At 40.2% G+C, this 19,385-nt stretch overlaps 3 protein-coding genes across 8 annotated transcripts in view; 2 read left to right on the forward strand and 1 right to left on the reverse strand.

Moving 5' to 3' along the window:
* Nucleotides 1–6,950, forward strand: part of rreb1b (ras responsive element binding protein 1b) — a 42,660-nt gene extending 35,710 nt beyond the window's left edge. For both annotated transcript variants that reach the window (XM_046876500.1, XM_046876501.1), the window contains exons 9-12: nt 13–2,566; nt 2,676–2,840; nt 3,300–4,034; nt 4,146–6,950. In XM_046876500.1, coding sequence (XP_046732456.1) covers nt 13–2,566; nt 2,676–2,840; nt 3,300–4,034; nt 4,146–4,567 — 3,876 coding nt within the window. In that variant the 3' untranslated portion in view covers nt 4,568–6,950. The remainder of the gene's footprint in view (nt 1–12; nt 2,567–2,675; nt 2,841–3,299; nt 4,035–4,145) is intronic.
* A 1,165-nt stretch (nt 6,951–8,115) lies between these two features.
* Nucleotides 8,116–16,065, forward strand: riok1 (RIO kinase 1 (yeast)). Its single transcript, XM_046876330.1, has 17 exons — nt 8,116–8,303; nt 9,212–9,431; nt 9,732–9,819; nt 9,925–9,994; nt 10,094–10,136; nt 10,711–10,803; nt 11,217–11,329; nt 11,553–11,633; nt 12,251–12,337; nt 12,422–12,559; nt 12,653–12,756; nt 13,655–13,761; nt 13,920–13,985; nt 14,307–14,411; nt 14,951–15,004; nt 15,612–15,755; nt 15,847–16,065. The coding sequence occupies exons 1-17, from the start codon at nt 8,254–8,256 to the stop codon at nt 15,955–15,957; spliced, it is 1,674 nt and encodes a 557-aa protein (XP_046732286.1). The 5' UTR covers nt 8,116–8,253; the 3' UTR covers nt 15,958–16,065.
* Nucleotides 16,066–16,199: 134 nt separating this feature from the next.
* The window catches only part of nebl (nebulette), a 7,610-nt gene continuing 4,424 nt past the window's right edge, over nt 16,200–19,385 (reverse strand). For all 5 annotated transcript variants that reach the window (XM_046876335.1, XM_046876334.1, XM_046876337.1 and 2 more), the window contains 4 exons: nt 19,325–19,385; nt 19,007–19,190; nt 18,306–18,424; nt 16,200–17,580 (listed from right to left, as the gene is read on the reverse strand). The exon at nt 19,325–19,385 is cut by the window's right edge and continues 47 nt beyond it. In XM_046876335.1, the coding sequence (XP_046732291.1) occupies nt 17,404–17,580; nt 18,306–18,424; nt 19,007–19,190; nt 19,325–19,385 (541 nt within the window). In that variant the 3' untranslated portion in view covers nt 16,200–17,403. The remainder of the gene's footprint in view (nt 17,581–18,305; nt 18,425–19,006; nt 19,191–19,324) is intronic.

The raw sequence follows: 19,385 nt of genomic DNA on the forward strand, positions 1-19,385 counted from the left end.
TCTTTTCTGCAGGTCTGGTGTGAGACAAATTTGCGACGCTGCACAAGCAAATTCCATAGGTTTATTTGTGACGTATGCAACAAGGCCTTTCCTCTTCAAGTGTCTCTAGATCTCCACGTAAAATCTCATAAAGACCATAAAGTCAAACCCCAGAAACAGGAAAAGGACACTATTTCAAATACAGCCAAAGACCCCGTGGATTCCAAAGAGATAGCCGAATCACCACCTCTTGAGTCCAGTGTAACTTTAAATGGAAAGAAAAATTTTATGGAGTGCCTTGGTCTTCAGCATTCTTCTTTTGCTAAGCCTGAGCAGTCCGAGGAGAAGAAACAGCAAGAAATTCTAGACCGAATTCATTTTATTCGAGTTGAGCCCTCTGCAACAAATCTACCTCAAGAGGCCAACAGTAGTCTTGGCCTCTGTCTTCTTGATCCTGTCTCTCTTCAAGGTTTGAACAAGGGCAATGGTCTGAGCCTTCTTTCACTGCAGCCACTTCAGGGTAGTTTGGTTGTCCGTCCTGTCAGTCAAACAGTGGAACTTGCTGATATCCAGCAAATCCTGAAAATGGCTGCTGCTATGCCATCTCAGTTGACTTTGCCACTGCTTCCGAAAAGTCCTCTTCAGGCAGAACCCAAACAAATTACTCCTCTCAAATCAAAGCCACTGGTGACTCCTCGATCCAGCATGGGAACTTCCACACCACCTCCACCAGTCATGAATGCCCAGCAAGCCTCTTCAGGTTGCATTAGCCCCAGCTTGCCACCCCCTGCTGCCCAACTTGTTACGTCCAAACAGTCCTCAATCACCCCATCTTCCTCAACGTCTTCCTCACCTACAAACTGGGAAAATACACATCTAGTAGGAGATGGCACAGGGTCAACAATTATGACTACTGGGGATATTAAACAAGAAGAGGTCCAAGGAAAAGAGAAAGACACAAGATCCTCAGGCGGCAAAAAGTTTCCCAAGACAGAATACCCATGCCGCTTCTGTACACAAGTGTTCCCCTTGCCAGGAGGCCTCCAGGCTCATATGCGGGCCCATCACTATGGAGCTTCTCCCTACAAGTGTAGCATCTGCACCTATACTGCCCCAGACAATGCCACGTTAATGCGCCATTTACGAACACACAGTGGTGAACGTCCCTATGTCTGCCGCCTCTGTCACTACCCTTTCACGGTCAAGGCCAACTGTGAACGTCATCTGCGCAAGAAGCACATGAAAAACACTCGAAAAGAAATAGAGAAAAACATTGAGTACGTCACCCCATCCTTAAGCACAAGCAGTTTAGTTGGTGGTACTGCACAGGACCCCGTAGATTCAGCTAATATCGGTAACACATACTGCCGCTACTGTGGAGAGGACCTGAAGACCTACAGGGCTCTACAGATTCATCTCCGAACTCTCAATGGCTGTCAAAGGAAACCATTCGAATGTCGCCAGTGTGGAGCAGTTTTCCTGGCCAAGAGGAATTGTATCCATCACCTGCTTAAGCAACACACAGAAGTGCAAGAAAGGGAAATCGAAGATCATATAAACATTCTTGTTCCTGTTACAGCTCCTTCCTCTGTCCAGTCCAACTCTCTGGCTCAGCCTCAGTCAGGAACACAGAACCTTATTACTTTTTCTGGACTTGCAGTTCAAGACCAGCCTTTGGATTTCTCCAGCAAAACAATGAAAACTATTAATTCTGATATAAAACCAGAGGCAGCTTCTCCCTCTCTCTCAAACGACTGCTCCATGGAGCCTATCGACCTGTCTATTCGGAAGAGTCCGGAAGCAAAGAAAATTAAGACAGAACAAGTTGAGATGACTCCATTGTTTCTCCAGGAGATCAAAAAAGAACTTTCTACTGTGACTACAAGCAAGATTGTAGGGAAGGTCTCAGGTGTTCATGCATCTCTTCCAGCATCTATGCCTAGTCTTGCCTCTACTCTTACAAGTGATTTGACCAAGCCACCCGTACGCCTGAAGCCGCTGCTGCCGAAACCAGTTGCTGCCTCCAACACTTTAGAGATGCCACCTCTGGCCTCCATTGCCCAAATCATCTCGTCTGTGTCTGCTGCCCCCGTGCTGCTGAAAACAGGAATAAATCCTGAGAAAAAGCATGGCTTGATGGGTGGGGAAACACTAATTGACAAAAAGTGTTCCAATGGCACAGCGAGTCGCGGGTCTTCTTACAGTTTTCCGACCCTTAATGCATCGAAGAGGAGAGGCAAGAAGAGGCCATTCAAGGATGAGATATGTGATTCTACACAGGCGTCAATCAGTGCCTTTGACTTGGAGTGTAGTGGAGAGTTACCAAGTGTGGAGAAAATGCTAGCCACTACTGATGCCAATAAATTTAGCTCTTATTTACAGCTGAGGCAAATGGATCCAGAAAAGGAGAAACAGTCTGCAAGTGAAGAAGAGAAGGAGGGAAAGGAAGGCAAAGAGAAGATTCGACCACGAAGCAAAGGAAAGAAGAATGCTTACTCTAACTCTGTGCAGAAGATGAAATGTCCATATTGTCCCAGAGTGTTCCCTTGGACCAGTTCTTTACAAAGGCACATGCTAACACATACAGGTGTCGTGTTTTGGTGTGTCAACTAGCCATAATAAATATTTTTACTAACCTCATATAAACTATTCGAAGCAGTGAAAAGTAATTTTTTTTGTAATGATGTTTCTCACAGGTCAAAAGCCGTTCCCTTGTCCTCAGTGTGATGCGTTCTTCTCCACCAAGTCTAACTGTGAGCGCCACCTTCTTCGTAAGCACGGCATATCCAATCGCAACACGCTGCAGAACTCTGGGTCACACCCAAAGACCAAAACAGATGAGGGGTCACAGGAAAGTACAGGTATGGCTGCCACATCCCATAAACAATTAATCAAGTGATTAAAAAAAAAAAAGCGTTTTTAAAATGTATACTGGATTACAAAAATTTAAAATGGTGAATCATGAAAATGTGCTAAACAAATATATGAATCATATGCATTATTATAATTATATAATTAATACATTATTAAATATAATTAATAAATATAATATAGCGCTCTCTGTGCAGCGCGCAGTCTCATTTGTCAAAACAAACAGCACGTGGTGTCAGTGATTTGGCTCTAGAGGCCGCTCTCGTACTGTTTAATGACAGACGACTCAACCCGGAAAAACTGTCTGTATGGATTTTTGTTGATAGTCCCAGCATTCAACTATCGGTGCCGCCGATTAATCAGCAAAACCGATTAATCAGTCGACCTCCAGTGCCAACTAATCCTTGAGCATTTACCGTTGATCATCTAACACTTAGTTTATTTTGTAGATTGCATTTCCGATGCTGAACCTGCTTTCATGATTGATCCTGTTGATCCCCCGAAAGAGGACAAAACCCCAACTATTGAGATGGACCTGCCGGAGCAGGATCAAGATATAACCATGGAATCATCAGAGTTAAAGGAAGATCTAGAATGTGCACAACCCGTTGAGGACCTCCTAATGAACACGAACAACAACGAGAATAACGATGACTCTCAGAGCAACAAGAGTCTTGATCTGAATGTCACCAGCAAACCCACAGAACTCTCAGAACCTGAGCAGGAGCAGCCCGAGGCCATCGAACCTGCAGTGGCACCGAAGAGTCCTCCTTTAGAGGAATTTCCACACACATGCAATACTTGCAAAAAGACTTTCCGGCAAGCGGCCACCCTTATTCGGCACCAAAAGATTCATCTACAGGATAAACCAAATGAAGATGGAGGAAGGAAAGGAAGGAACCAGGCTGCGATATCTCTTGACACTAGCACCTCACCAGTAAAGGAACCTGAACAGGAGACAGGTGTGGCTGAGAGAGAGGAGAACAGCAGCATTGCGGAAAGTGGCGCTGAGGAAGAGGAGAAGGAGGAACAGAAAGAGGAGAAAAACGAAGAGGAAGAAGGTGGATCCTCAGAGCTCGAATCAGCAGGCGGGAGACCTGACAAGAGGAAGAAGATCTGCAATGTGTGTGGCAAGCGTTTTTGGAGCCTGCAAGACTTGACGAGACACATGCGTTCACATACTGGTAAGAAAACTTCAGCCTGAAAACATCACATAGATTCTTTTTTTTTTTGGGGACGATTATTGGACTTTAACTTTTGTTACCTTTTTTTTTTTTTTTTTTTGCTATATTCAGGAGAAAGACCTTATCAGTGCCAAACATGTGACCGGACTTTTACTCTAAAACACAGCCTGGTTAGGCACCAGCGTATTCACCAGAAAACCCCAGATGACCGAGGAGCAGACGAGGCTGATGGAGCACGAGACGACAGTGTTGTGGATGGGGAAGATCTACGATGTACTTCCGGAAGTGAGAGCGAGACCGTTCCAGCCGAGAACGAGACGTCCAAGACGGAGGACCTCAAGCGAGCAGAGGAACCCGTAGAGATGGAGGATAATACTGGGGTCAAAGAAGAACAAGGATCCACAGAAGAGGCTTCCAAAAAACTCCAAACAAAGGAACATGATGAATTGGATACCAAGACCCCAGAACCCAAAGATTCAGCAGATCTCAGTCTTAAGGACAACCAGGGAGATGAAGAGAAACCCGATGTCTAAGACATATTAATTCTCTTAATCCTGTGCCATACTTTCCTGATCTTACACAAACACTAAAAGATGGTGTAGAGTCTGGCATCTTCATGTAGACATTATAAAGCATGCACAATGCAAAACTGGAAACTTTCTCTCAATGCCTTAATGATTCTTTTGTTTTCCCCCCCCAGAGATTTGGTTCCACTGCACAGTATCATTTTTAATCAAATGTATATGATTGTGTGTGTGTGTGTGTGTGTGTGTGTTTTGTTATTTTTAATAATTCTATAATCCTTATATCAGAATAAATTTGAATTTTGTATGATAAGTTGATTTATATTAGCACCATTATATGTATTATTCTTAAGTCTATTCCACTTGTTTTTAGTCTTCTCAGTAGGTTTTGCTCAAGTGCCTGGAAGCATCTCTCTCTGAATTTGTTCTGAATAGGTTCCTGGAGGTTTTGGAGGTGTTGTTGGCTCACTCAGTGGCCTAGTATACTTTTGGTTATCAGTAAGGGTGATCATTGGTCAATGTTTTTTTTGGCAATATTTGCCAGTTTTTGTACATTTTTTTTCTTCGATATCAAAGCTCACTGATGAACGATGCTCTCCGGCCTTGTGGTGTGTTGAACATAGCATGTAACTGGTGGTTGAGACAGCACCCCCTGGTGGTTTGGGGTGTAAAGCCTGACATTCAGACACTGTCTTTAGGCAAAAGCTTTTGTTAAGTACACTTTTGGTAGAAATGAATAAATCAATAAATAAATTGGCGAGTTTGGAAGCTTTTCCAAATGAGAATACGGATCCATACGATCCACTTACTTCGTGTTTAAGGCACTTGATCGACCCGGTGGATATTTTCGGTCCGTTTTTCTGTTTTCAACTAGAGCACAGTTGAAATCAAGCCTAGGTTTTATACAACGACGCATCGCACGGACGTGTGCTTTGCAGTACACATTGCATTCAATCCCAATGTGAATCAGAGTATAGTGTATGTTTTAGCGCAGTGATGTTTGTGCTGTGGGTTTTATACTTGAAATCGCCCTGCTGTTTGCCTCGACTTATACAACTGTGCTGTTCACACTGCCTTCTACGTTTCATATTTGCCTCTTTAGTACCTCTGCAGTTAGCGAATCTAACCTCACAAACCTCTAATTAGCTGAATGAAGTCTATCTTTAAGCATCAGATGATCAACAACGAAATGCTGCGTTTTAGAGCCGAGAAACTATGCAACAGACGTGTGCTGATATCCAGTTACGCAACATATCGCAATATCACAATATGGGCACTTAAATATTTTTTTCTAATGTTGCCTCAAGAACAGTAGGTGGCGTACTGGTGCAGCAAATGTGCCTCTTTTGATAAAGGGCTATTTCATTTTTATAATAATATCGACACATGCCTTCTAAACGAACAACGTTCAGTTTCTTTCTATCTTTAAAGTTTAACCCTACAAAGGCCAAACTGTTCATTTCCTTACGGGGGAAAAAAAAAAGTACTCACCAGCTCGAACTCAGCGAAAAAGGGTGGGTGAATTTGCGAAAAAACAAATCATTTTTCTACTATGGTGTGTTTGAGAAACGTGTGCTCCTGCTCGTAGTGTGTAGTATGTATGCGCAGGTCTGTCAAAGTGAATGAGAACACACTGAATATTTTATGTATTTATTGATACGAGTGCCCGGAGCTAACGCTGGACTCCTGGATGAACGCCGAGGAGGATCGGAAAAACAATGACTGTAGCGCTGAACAATCTTGAAGTTCTTTATATTATCTTTATTTTATGGTTATGATTATGACGCCTTGAGCTATTTGCCATAGATTGTTTTATTAATGCTTTTTTGTTTGTTTTGTTTGTTTGTTTGCATTAATTCAGTTAAATCAGCCCCCATCAATACACAATGTGCATTAACTAAATGTAGAATATTGAAGCCCGAGCTTGAATTAGCAGTAGAATAGTGATTTTTGCATGCCTAATTAAAATGGGTGGTTACTAATTCTTCTCTTTCTCAGGGGCTTTTTATTTTTAATTTTTTTTTTTTTTTAATTTCAAATTATGCATATTAAATCATCTGTTTTGTGGGAAATTAAAAAGAAAATCTAATTTCTGCAGCAAGCTATAGCAATCACTACAGTTACAGTTGTATATGAATGTGAATTCACCTCGATGTTCATCATCTTCATCCTCGTATTCCGTAATTCTGCATGTTTCACCGATTTGTGTTGATCACTGTAAAGAAAAAAAACTAAACAAAAAACAAATCCATTTGTTTAAAGGGATTGCACAAGTTTGTCTCATATTCAGTTTTAGAAAGGTTCGTATGTTGATTTGTTTTGTTTCTGTAAACAATCTTATTTGAAATCATTCAAGCAATAAATATACACTAAGAAAGAGTGAGAAATTAAACAGCTCTGTTTCTCTTTTTATTTATTTCTTATGGCTTTTACAATTTGTCAAAAGAGATTTGACCCCTGCGATGGTGTATTAGGGCCCCTATGGGATACAAAAAACCTAGAAGGGAAGGGGCAGGGAATTTCCGACTTTAAAACTAGAAATTTCCGGGGGGGGGGGACTCAAAACCTTCGAGTTTAAAACTCAAAACCTTCGAGTTTAAAACTCGAAATTTTCAGGGTAAAAAAAAAACCTTCGAGTTTAAAACTCGAAATTTTCGGGGGAAAAAAAGATTTCAAGAAAATTTTTTTTACGAAAAATAAACGCAGTTTAAAGTATAAGTATAAAAGTTAGTATAAAAGTTTTGTGTGTAAAACGCAAACATTTATTTGAGGGGTTCTATTAAGTAAGAAAACCGCATATATTGTATTAGGGCCGATATCTGACTTTAAGGGGCCAAATTCCGAGTTTAAAAACTTAGAAATTTCAAGTTGTTTTCAGAATATTAAAACTAATATAATTAAAAAGATGTGAAATATTTGAGGGAAATCTATTTAAAACTCAAACCTCTGTGGGGTTTTGATTTCTATCAAGGAGGAAAACCACATTAACACACATCACTTGCATTTTCCCTTGGATTTAGCAACAAGGAAATATTTGTTATTTTCATGCAAATTTGTGTTGTTTTGTTATTCTGAGTTTTCAAGTTGACGATGCAGATGTAGGGGACAGGAGGGTCCGATATGGCGACCCCTAATGGCCGAAAAGCGAAATTAGATTTTGTGCACACACAATCTTATTTTTATTTTCTTCGCGTAAATTTTTGTTGTTTTTTTATTTTGAGTTTTCAACTTGAAAATTCGAAATAAAAATAAGATTGTGTGTGCACAAAATCTAATTTCGCTTTTCGGCCATTAGGGGTCGCTACAGCGGATCATCAGTCTCCATACCCCCTCCTGTCCCCTACATCTGCATCTTATAAAGCAAATATCCTGCACACAAAATATTGTCAAAAATGTCCATCTGGCGAGTATTCGCGTAAATCACACGAATATTACAATATTCCAAAATCCGAGACACCAAAATCCAAAATAAAATCTTGGAACAAACCCAAACAATTATCAATTTCGTTTTGCGTTTTTGATCATGTGTTGAGCACGGAGATGAGCCTCCTCGGTTTCCGTAGTCACGTTGGCGGAAGTGCGCTTCAGTGGCTCTGGGAGTCCGGCGTGGTTTGGGTGTTTTGGTGTCCTCATCTGTGATCGGTGTATTTAGAAGGTTTTTTGTTTTGTTTGTGAGGTGAAGTAGATGCTGGGTGATGTCGCAGATTGTTCCTGGACAGTTTGACGACGCTGAAGAAGCGGGCAGGTGAGAAAACGCGCCGGATTGTGAGCTCACTGCTCACTAAAGCCCCTGTTCCTGGGGTAAAATGAACCAAAATGGCGTTGGGTTTATTTCCTAATGAGCTGTAGAAGTGTTTTGAAGTCGGAATATCCACATTTTTCGGGATTCAGCATAAAACCAGGAGGAACATGAGGAAAATAAAGTGGAGCTGAAATGTGAATATGTGACGTCATCTGTTGTAATCTATTTGGAGTTGTACCAGGGGGTTTTGTTGCCAGGGACACATCATTGTTACAGGTTTATTTGTCAGGGTTTTATGCCACACTCACGTCACACGTTTATTATTCACGTGACTAGTAAAATACAATAATATTTAATACCATAACAATAAATACAAGTGGTATATTTGGTCAAATCTCAAGCTGTGATGGTTCAACTGTCATTCAGATAAAAGAGAGAGAGAGAGAGAGAGAGAGATAGATAGATAGATAGATAGATAGATAGATAGATAGATAGATAGATAGATCTCACATATACAATCAGCACTCTAAAATAGTGTCTTCACATATCCAAGCATATTAGGAGGTTGGGGTCAGAGCACAGGGTAACCCAAACCCTAACCCAGCCATGATACAATGGCTCTGGAGCAGAGAGGGTTAGGGGCCTTGATAAGGGGCCCCAACAGTGGCAGTTTGTCTGTGCTGTGGCTCAAACCCCCGACCTTCCAATGAGTAACCCAGAACCTTAAATCATTGAGCTAGAACTTATCGCCTAAGGTTTAAAACTCAAAAAATGTGTGCTTAGTCTAAAATAGTTTTGATTGTGTAATGCAGTTATTACAGCTGTATTACAAAAACAGCATCTGGATTTCCTTTCTTGAATCTGCAGTATCATTTATAATATTATACCACTTGGAATAAATCGTTCTACAGCGACTTGGCGTTCACGCGCGTCACGGAAAAACATCCGTCACTAGAGGACAAACTCGGAGGCGTGACCCTGCAGTCACCAATGCTTAATGATGACAATGAGGAGGAAGAGGATGACTATGAGGACGATGATGAGGACGATGATGAAGAATGGGACTGGAAAGGGTCAGGAGGAGAACTTACTAAACGCTACACTGCGATGCGGACGGGAAACAACCAGCAGGTATTTTTTTTCCGGAGAGAAAAAGTGAAGGTGGACGATCTGTTATTTATTCTGCATCGCTGTTGGTTAGAAGGCGTTGATTAATTTTCTATGACAGCAGCTTTACCAGTAGTTCAGCTGCAAACGCCATGTTTGTATTTATTGCCCTTGTTTTAAATGGTAGCATTTTTGTAATAATAACTCGTATTGCACATATGCCACTTAATGTGATTATAATAATACAAATGCTTTTATTGAACTATTTAAAAATATACACATTGATTTGGTGAAGATTTCAGTAGGAGATTTTTTTTTCCTCAGGCCAACAGACAGAATACACAGAAGTCAGAAAAGCTCTCGACACCTTCAGACAAGGTGCTGAGGAAGTTTGAACACAAAATAAACCTGGGTAAGAGACACTTCGAGCGAGCGAGCGAGAGAGAAAGATGAAGCTCTGCATGCTGCGATGTTTTAAAAAGTGTGACTGCTGAAATGTTTTCTTTTAAACTTCCAGAGAGGCTGAACTATGCCGATTCCGTCATCAACAAAGTCACTTCGATGCAACGACAGAGAGAATCAGACACGTCTGTCACGTTCTTCTATTCTACTATACAGATATGATCCATTATTGTGGACTGAACCATTTTACGTCCTGACACTTAAATCATCTGTTCTTTCTGCAGGTATCGAGTTAAAGACAAGGCTGATCGAGCTACAGTGGAACAGGTGTGTGTGTGTGTGTGTGTGTGTGTGTGTGTGTGTGTGTGGCTGCAGTAGTGTGAACACAAGCAAGAACCTCAATAATAATAAATATAATAAATATATAATACAATAATAAATGGGGGTTTTTTTTGTTTGTTTTGTTTTTTACAATGTACAGTTGTTGATTCTTGTCAGGAAAAAAAGGAGACTGTAATGAGTCTCCAGTGCCAGCACTCAGGAGTAAATCTATAATTTAGATTTTTTTTTTTTGACACAGGAATTATTAACCTTGAGAGAGAAAGAGAAAGGAGATTATATTTAAATCATGTTGTTTATAGCTGCTATAACGTAAGTGAAAATTTGTTTGGTAGAAGTTTCAAGTAGATAAAAAGTTTTAGGTGACAACCTTTAAGAAATAATTCTTAGAATCCTCATGCTGTAGTAGAAGAGGAATAAAACGCTTTGGAAGATGATTATCGACTTAAAGATCATCACCGTCACACAGTCTTCATCTATTACTTTCTTATAACAGCATGTGTGTTGTTCCGTGCCTAATGGGACATTTTACTAATGATATTTTACATATCCACGTTTTCAGGTTTTGGACCCCAGGACTCGAATGATTCTCTTTAAAATGCTCAGCAGAGGCGTCATTTCAGGAATTAACGGCTGCATCAGTACAGGAAAAGAGGTCCGAGGTTCTTCTTTATCTCAGTCATTAGAGATCTGTCTGAACAATAAGTAAAAAAACCCGACGGTTCACCTCAGCAATGATGGAACTGTAATGAATGGACATTCAGTGCCACCCTGATGAGGGAGGGGTTTTTTTTGAGTGTGGTTTCTCTCGAGGTTTTTTACTCATACCAGGCGATTTTCCGTGCCACAGTCACCACTGGCTCACTTATTAGAGCATTTGGGATAAACTTTTAGGCACAAGCATGCAAATTCATGTTTTATAACCTATTTATGTCTGTAAAGCTGCTTTAGGACAATGTCCTTTGTAAAAAACTGTTATACAAATAAAGCTAAATTAAATTGAATAATCCTGTTAAAGTAAGTGAACTGTACACAGAGCTAATGATCTTCAAAAAAATTTTTCTTCAGGCCAACGTGTACCACGCAACCACAGCTAAAGGAGAAAGCCGTGCTATTAAGATATACAAAACCTCCATCCTGCTGTTTAAGGACAGGGATAAATACGTCAGCGGAGAGTTCAGGTGAGACACAGTGACCTCGTCTGTGTGTCTTCTTTTTTTAATGCCTTCACCAGTGAATGTTATTAGTCTGATATTTCAGAAGTGACTGCCTAAATGTTAGGGCAAATAAGGATTTTTTTCGAGGTCATATGTAATAAAAATCAGTCATAAGAAAGACTGGGTTTGTTAGTGACATTTTTCCGGGTTCTCACACCTGCTGATTTGCTGACTGGTTGCTTTTCAGGTTTCGGCACGGCTACTGTAAAGGCAACCCGAGGAAGATGGTACGGACGTGGGCCGAGAAGGAGATGAGGAACCTGATACGGTTGGTTTTGATCAGTTATTTTGTTTAGGATATTAGAGGTCGACCGATTCGCCTGTTTTGCCGATCAATCAGCACAGTTGATTGCTGGAACTATCAGCAAAAATCCATACGGGTAGTTTTTCCAGGTTGCGTTATACAGTACAAGAGCGGCCTCTAGAGGCGAATCACCATGAATCACATGTTCATTTGAAGTGTCTTTTTTAAATTATTATTATTTCTTTGGGATGTAACTGGTATATTTATTTGGCGTGTTGCTTTTTGTTTAAGTTAGAATGCATGTAGTTTTCCCTCAATAATTATTAACATAGTTAATATATGAATATTTATTTAGATGCAAATTAAGCCCGAATAAGAACCCCCTAATTTTCACAGAAGAGGAAATTTGACAGACATGGCACGAAGCACATAATGGCAAATTAAATTATATTCAGTCCAGTAACTGTGTAGTTTCAGGGGGAAATTTAAAACAACCAATCAGATTTGATTCTTAGTTCTGAATGTCCTGGTCAGAAAAGTGTACAGCAGTTATCAGTGTTGAGTCAGAAGCAGTCACATGATCAATTTATTAGATGGAGGTGAATAATGCGTAATTCAAACAAGTGTCTTCTTGTTTTAAGGTTGCAGACAGCAGGGATTCCCAGTCCAGAGCCCATCATGCTTCGGGGCCATGTCTTGGTCATGGGCTTCATTGGAAAAGATGACATGTAAGTAACCAGTTCCATGCTTAAGCCTCGTCTGCATTAAGAAAAGAAAAAAACTGAAGCTCTGTACTGTTCGTTTTCTTGCAGGCCTGCACCCTTACTGAAGAACGCAGCGCTGTCCGAATCCAAAGCGCGTGAGCTGTACCTGCAGGTCATCCACAACATAAGGGTGATGTACCAGGAGGCTCGGCTCGTGCACGCGGATCTCAGCGAGTTTAACATGCTGTTAGTCATGAAGTCTTCCAGCTTCTTTTTCATCTCGAGTAATTCTGGGGCGTGTCTTTTCCCTGCTTAAGATCTTTCCGCTCTGGATCGTAGGTACCATGATGGAGATGCCTATATTATAGACGTATCGCAGTCAGTGGAGCACGATCATCCTCATGCCCTGGAGTTTCTTCGCAAAGACTGCAGCAATGTTAATGGTGGGTGTCCACATATCCACATAAAGGCCACGCCTCCTTCACCGAGACTTGCAGACACATAAGCCATGTGTCCCTCACTGACGCAGGCATTCAAACCACGCCTCTGGTGTGGAGACTTAGTACCATAGTAGCCACGGCTCCTACACTGAGACTTACGGGTACATAAGCCACATCTCCCTCACAGAGACTTGCAGGCATATAAGCCCACCTCCCTCACGGAGACTTACAGGCATATAAGCCGCACCTCCTTCACTGAGACTTACAGGCATATAAGCCACACCTCCCTCACAGAGACTTGCAGGCACATAAGCCACACCTCCCTCACGGAGACTTACAGGCATATAAGCCGCACCTCCTTCACTGAGACTTACAGGCATATAAGCCACACCTCCCTCACAGAGACTTGCGGCACATAAGCCACACCTCCCTCACGGAGACTTACAGGCATATAAGCCGCACCTCCTTCACTGAGACTTACAGGCATATAAGCCACACCTCCTTCACTGAGACTTACAGGCACATAAGCCACACCTCCTTCACTGAGACTTGCAGGCACACAAGCCACACCTCCTTCACTGAGACTTGCAGGCACACAAGCCACACCTCCTTCAATGAGACTTGCAGGCACACAAGCCACACCTCCTTCACTGAGACTTGCAGGCACACAAGCCACACCTCCTTCAATGAGACTTGCAGGCACATAAGCCACACCACCTTCACTGAGACTTGCAGGCACATAAGCCACACCTCCTTCACTGAGACTTGCAAGCACATAAGCCACACCTCTTTCACTGAGACTTGCAGGCACATAAGCCACACCTTCTTCGCTGCGACTTACAGGCACATAAGCCACACCGCCATCACTCATTCACAAAATTCTTTCAATCTCTTTCTTTAGACTTTTTCCAAAAACACAGTGTAGCTGTAATGACGGTTCGAGAGCTGTTTGAGTTTGTCACAGACCCGTCTATCACCAGCGAAAACATCAACCAATACCTAGAGAAGGTGTGTCCTTATTATACTTTGTTGTACCGGTGTTATTTAAATGTATTCTTTATATAAATTACGAAATTATAAGGAAAAGTCTGCAGTCCACAGGGCTGAGCTGTAGTCACTTTTCTAGCGCATGTGTATAACCGCGTGTTTGTGGCGTGAACCTACAGGCCATGGAGATCTCGTCGGCCAGAACCGCAGAGGAGAGATCCAACCAAGACAAAGTAGACGAAGAGGTGATAACATCCTTCAGCACAAATAATAAACATGCGCATCTCTGTTGATTAGCCTGGGGGTTGTATACAGTGTGTACAAAAACCTGAAACGAGTCTCTATAAGATTTATTCTTTACAAAAAAATAAATATTTGTATAAATGGCTCATGGAATAAAACATTTTGTGCTGTATATCATCCACAACTAATCCTCCATAAGGTGAAAGTCACTGTTACACCAAAGTGGATCGTTTTTCTTTAATAGCACTTTTTATGTCAAATGAATTTGCAAATAGTTTGATTAGGAAAATTAAATGGCGTATTTTTTTTCTCGTCTGTCTCAGGTGTTTAAGAATGCTTATATTCCTCGTACGCTAAACGAAGTGAGTCATTACGAGCGAGACGTGGACGCCATGACGAAGGAGCAGGACAACAAACAGAACGATAACGTGAGGACTCGAACGGGAAATGACTTTTTGTGTGATTTTGTGGACACCTGACATGCGATGCGCTTTTTAAACGTCTCAGTCCACATTTATTGCTGGTATGCTCTTTTAATAACGTCTACTCTTCTGGGAAGATGTTCCACTAGATTTTGGAGTGGGCTTGTGAAGGTTCATTCAGGCACAAGGATGTTAGTAAAATCATGTACTGATGTGGGGGAGGGGAGGAGAAGCTTATTCAGAGCTCAAATTCATCCAGAAGGTGTAGGATTTCTAGCTCTATAGCAGAAGATCTTCCAATCCAACATTGCCAAGTCTAGCAGATCTTCATGGAGCCAGCATTGTGCCTCCTAGTTCAAGTGAAGGGAAAACTCCACGCTGCTGCATCCACAGACGTCCTGTATCAGTGTGTGCCTCCAACATTGTGGTAGGAGTTTGGGGAGGAAGCAGATATGGCTGGAAAAGTCAGGTGTCCTAATACTTTTGTCCATATAGTGTTCAGTATGTTGTGTCTTCTAACACACTTTCTGTTTGTATGATTTTAGGTTCTGTACCAGACAGTAACAGGTCTGAAAAAGGATCTTTCAGGTGTGCAAACGGTAAGAAGTTTTGTCTCGCACTAAATAAGTATGTGGAAAAAACAATACACAAAATAGTTTTTCCTTCTGACAAACCCTTCATTCATGTGTGGATTATAAAGGAAACAATCGATTGTTTAGAGCACGGACAAATGTTCGAATGATAGAATCCCAGACTCGAGGCGGTCAAGAGAAAATGTTTCCTTAAAGCGATATATTAAAAAATTTAAAATTACAATAAAACAAAAAAAAAATCTGTTTGAGATATAATTGTTTTTATTTAAAATGTTTTGTCATATCGTCCACTTATGTTCTAATATTTATCTTAGCTAATTTTGGATCCAGTGTCATTTGTTTCAGAAATAAAGCAGACACCAGTAAGTCAGAGTTAAATTTGGCGTATGAATGTATTTTATGCAGCAAAGTTAAAACGATGAACATTTTTTATCAATGATAGGTGAGTGAGTGAACAGCACCCCCTAGCTGCCATTTGGTGGTCTTGCGTATAAAAGAGGTCAAAAGACACAAATTGAACGTTTCAGGTCGTCGTAAACTTCGACATTTGACCCTGTCACACGTTTCCCAAGATGCAAATTTTGACGTTGTAACCTCCCGTCTGTAATTTCAGGTTCCTTCGTTACTCGAGGGCTGCGATGAAGAAGGCAGCTCCAGCGATGATGAAGAGGAGGACGATGACGACGAAGATGAATCTGCAGAAGAGGACGAGCAGGAAAATGGTGACCAGGACCCGGCGCAAGCACTGGACAAAAAAGTATTTTCTTATTTTTATATTTATTTAATTTTGCAGTACTGATCTCGGACCGTAAAATGGTTTTATACATTTTTTTTTTTTTCCTCCTCAGGAAAGAAAAAAGTTGGTCAAAGAAGCTCAGAGGGAGAAACGAAAAAATAAAGTACCAAAACATGTTAAAAAGCGCAAGGAGAAAGTGGCTAAGATGAAGAAAGGAAAATGAAAAGGAATCGTCGTGTTTATTTTAATGAACGTCACTTCTGTGTATCATTAACCCCAATATAACCTCATCTGCTGCATCAGTAAATTAAAACTACAGATTTGCACTTTTTCTTTGAGTTTGTTCTCAAATTTTTTGGTAAAATAAAAAGAACACACGCTCAGATCTCATTCTTACAACCTTAATATTCATCATGATGTTCATATCATACTTACTGTCAGATGGAGAACTCCAGCATGAAAACGCTCGAGGGGGAAACGATAATATTCAATTCAACAACATTTCAATTCGCCTGAATATTCATGTTTATGTTCAGTTCATTGTGGTCCATTCCAATTTATCTAAAGGTGTTCAATAAGGTTGGACCTCTATAGAGAAGATCTTCCACTCCAAGCAAAGCAGATTTTTTATGGAGCTGGCTTTATGCACAAGAGCATTGTCATGGAACAGGTTTGAGTCTCACAAGTTCAGGTGAAGGAAAAATTTCATTCTGCAGCATCCAAAGACATTCAGTTTAAACTGTGCCTGTAATGATGTGCTAATAGTTTGGGGAAGAATGACATATGGCTGGAAAGGTCAGGTGTCCCAATACTTTTGTCTATAACACTTAAAATTCTGACGCATTTTCAAATGTTCTCTTAATCACCTCACAAAAGGATAAAAAACATTTTAATAATTTTATATGAAAGAGTGAAAAGATTGGCTTTTAGTGACTGTGGATAAGGTTGTGCTATAAACATGTGACGTAGGTCCTCACAAAGATAGAACCTGTAATGTGTGTGTTTTATTTTAAATAAAATAAATTTACCGCCATGTTTGAAACTGTAAATCTTTTTTTTTTTTACACCAGCATATCAATTAGGAACTCTTTTTATATCTGGTATGAACATTTTAATACCATTAACATTTACAAATTCTGTGTATATACATACATTCCAGAGGCTACAAATAGACAACATGCTACAATGACTAAATGTATGTGTATTGCATCATTATGGACAAAAATTAAAAACATAAAAACATTAAAAAGAAATAATGATCTGTATGCATATATGCTGTATGTTATTGCTTAAGCCTGTGTATGGACTTTAAAGATGCAGCCATGAAAAGTTTGGTGAATTGTTATAAATTTTGTGTGCACAATTAATTTTTTTTACATTTTCTAAAAATTCTCTAGTATTACTGGTGCAGACTGAATATCAATATCAATTTTTAAAAAAGTATTTAAATGTAAGCTGTAAGCAGAACTTATTGCTTTAATACTTAAATTATTATACAAAATCGTAGCATGCGTTCACTAGGCAGTGGAAGAAAATAAAGCCTTACTTTGAAAGACTTTCAGAATGAACTGTACTACTAAATTAGAGTCCAAATTCTGTCTATTTACATGCACTTGGTCCTGACAACTTCTGCATTGAACGGTGTTAAGAGTCAAAAGGCTTGAGCAGGTTAGCGGATGCCCTCCACGTAGTTAGCAGGAAGCATCCCAGAGCGGCCCGTCCTCTGCACCGTCCCAAACATCCAACCCTCATCTATGGGGTGCACGTTGTGGATTAGATCACCATCACGGAACGAGACCTCATCACAGTCTTGGGCCATGTAGTCATACAAAGCCCTGTACACACTCTGATATGCAGTGCAGCAGAAAGGAGGAAACATTAATGGCATGACATTGGCATGAAATTCTGATTCTAATATTTCATTTGCAAGTGCAACATTAGATTATGATGTAGATTACTCCTGAAATCTAAGTTGTAGCGAGTTGCTTGACATAATGTCGTTTCTCCAAGGCCATGGTGTGTAAAATGATAGACAATAAAACAACAGATACACAGAACACAAAAAACATGGGCTGTTGTGTGACTACTGTGTAGCATAGCAGCAATTCAGGGTCATTAATTTGGAAGCTTGGTTTGATCAGATTGTTTTTGTAACCGAATAATAAAAAAACATGCATCACTAACAATATAATTGGCTTTTCAGTGTATTTAGATGTGTTAATTAGCTGTTAATGTGTTAATCACACTACAGAATGATTAAACCAAACATAAGCCTTGAGACTAAAATATTGTGAATGAAGCAGTACAATCAAATCAAACAGGATAGCAAATACAGAAAAAGTTCAAGGAAAGAATCAGAAAAAAAAGGTTTTGGGAAGGAAAGGTATGCAGATGGGTAACACTGATTGAAATGTTGGTGGCATTGATGCCAAAATGATCCCACTCACAAATCAGGGACAAAAAAAAAGAAGAAAAAAAAGAATTAAACAATGTTGTTGTTTTTTTATTTTGCACAAAAAGAGTACGAAAATATAATTGTGAAAAATGTAAACAGGTAAAACAGCGCCTCACCATGGTTGTTGGATGCGACTGCAGCTGCATGGACCTGAGTGAGTGCATGCTGGTCTGGTGCATGTAGCTGTGTCCCTGATTATACCCGCTTGGGTAATAAGCTCCAGGAAGGACAGGGGCTGAAGGTGACACAGTGAAATAAATCAGCATGGGATTTATGTCTTGCTGAAAAAGAGCCGATGAAGTCCTTCGGAAGAGTAATGCATTTCAGTTGGACTTATGACGGCCAGAGAATTTAAGAACAACATGATTTTACATGTCAATGTCTAGAAGGACATGTCAGGAGTGAAAGAAGAAAAAAAAGAAAAATAGGTCTTATTTATGTATTGCTTTTCTCTCAGTCAATCCTCAGTTTGTTATTTTTACAGGATTTATGAGTACGGCTCATTTCCTTTTTTGTTTTTCTTATATCGTCATTTTATATCTCAAATGTTTCAAATTTAAGATTTATTATTGTTGCATTGAATCTTATGTTCTGATTTTTGGACTGTATAATAATGATTTGATTATTTCAAGACTTATTGTATTTATGCAGCATTTAATGTCACATATTTTGATTTAGACATATACAGTATGTGTAAATGGACAGTGTGGATGAAAAGCCAATATTCAAACTAGTTTAGATTAAACATTATTTATTGTGATGATCTTTTTGTCCATTTTCATCAGGGATATAAACGCTTTTAAGACTTTCGACTCACCCACAATGACTCCTGGCCTCCGATCCATCTCCATGGAGTACTGATTCACACCTCTGTGTGTGTTGCAGCTTCCCTGCATCATCTGATGGTCGGGTCTCGTCTGTGCCCTCACCAGATACGTTCCTCTAATGCCTGGAGTGACACCGTGCAAGCCTGGCATGTCCAAATCCTGATGATATTTAGCCTTAAGTAATAAAGAGAATGGAAGTGTTCCTTAAAAGACAATGTGACGGTAAACAAATGATTGCCTTTTCTTTGCTCTTTTGTCTACATGTTGATGTGTTGGAAAACTGTATAAACTTCACACTCTGCTCTTACATTATTAATCTGATCCTGGGCTTTCTTCAGTCTTTGCACTTCTGGTGTGTCTACAAGAAAT

This window comes from Silurus meridionalis, chromosome 20 (genome assembly GCF_014805685.1).
Source record: "Silurus meridionalis isolate SWU-2019-XX chromosome 20, ASM1480568v1, whole genome shotgun sequence".
Classification (NCBI taxonomy): domain Eukaryota; kingdom Metazoa; phylum Chordata; class Actinopteri; order Siluriformes; family Siluridae; genus Silurus; species Silurus meridionalis.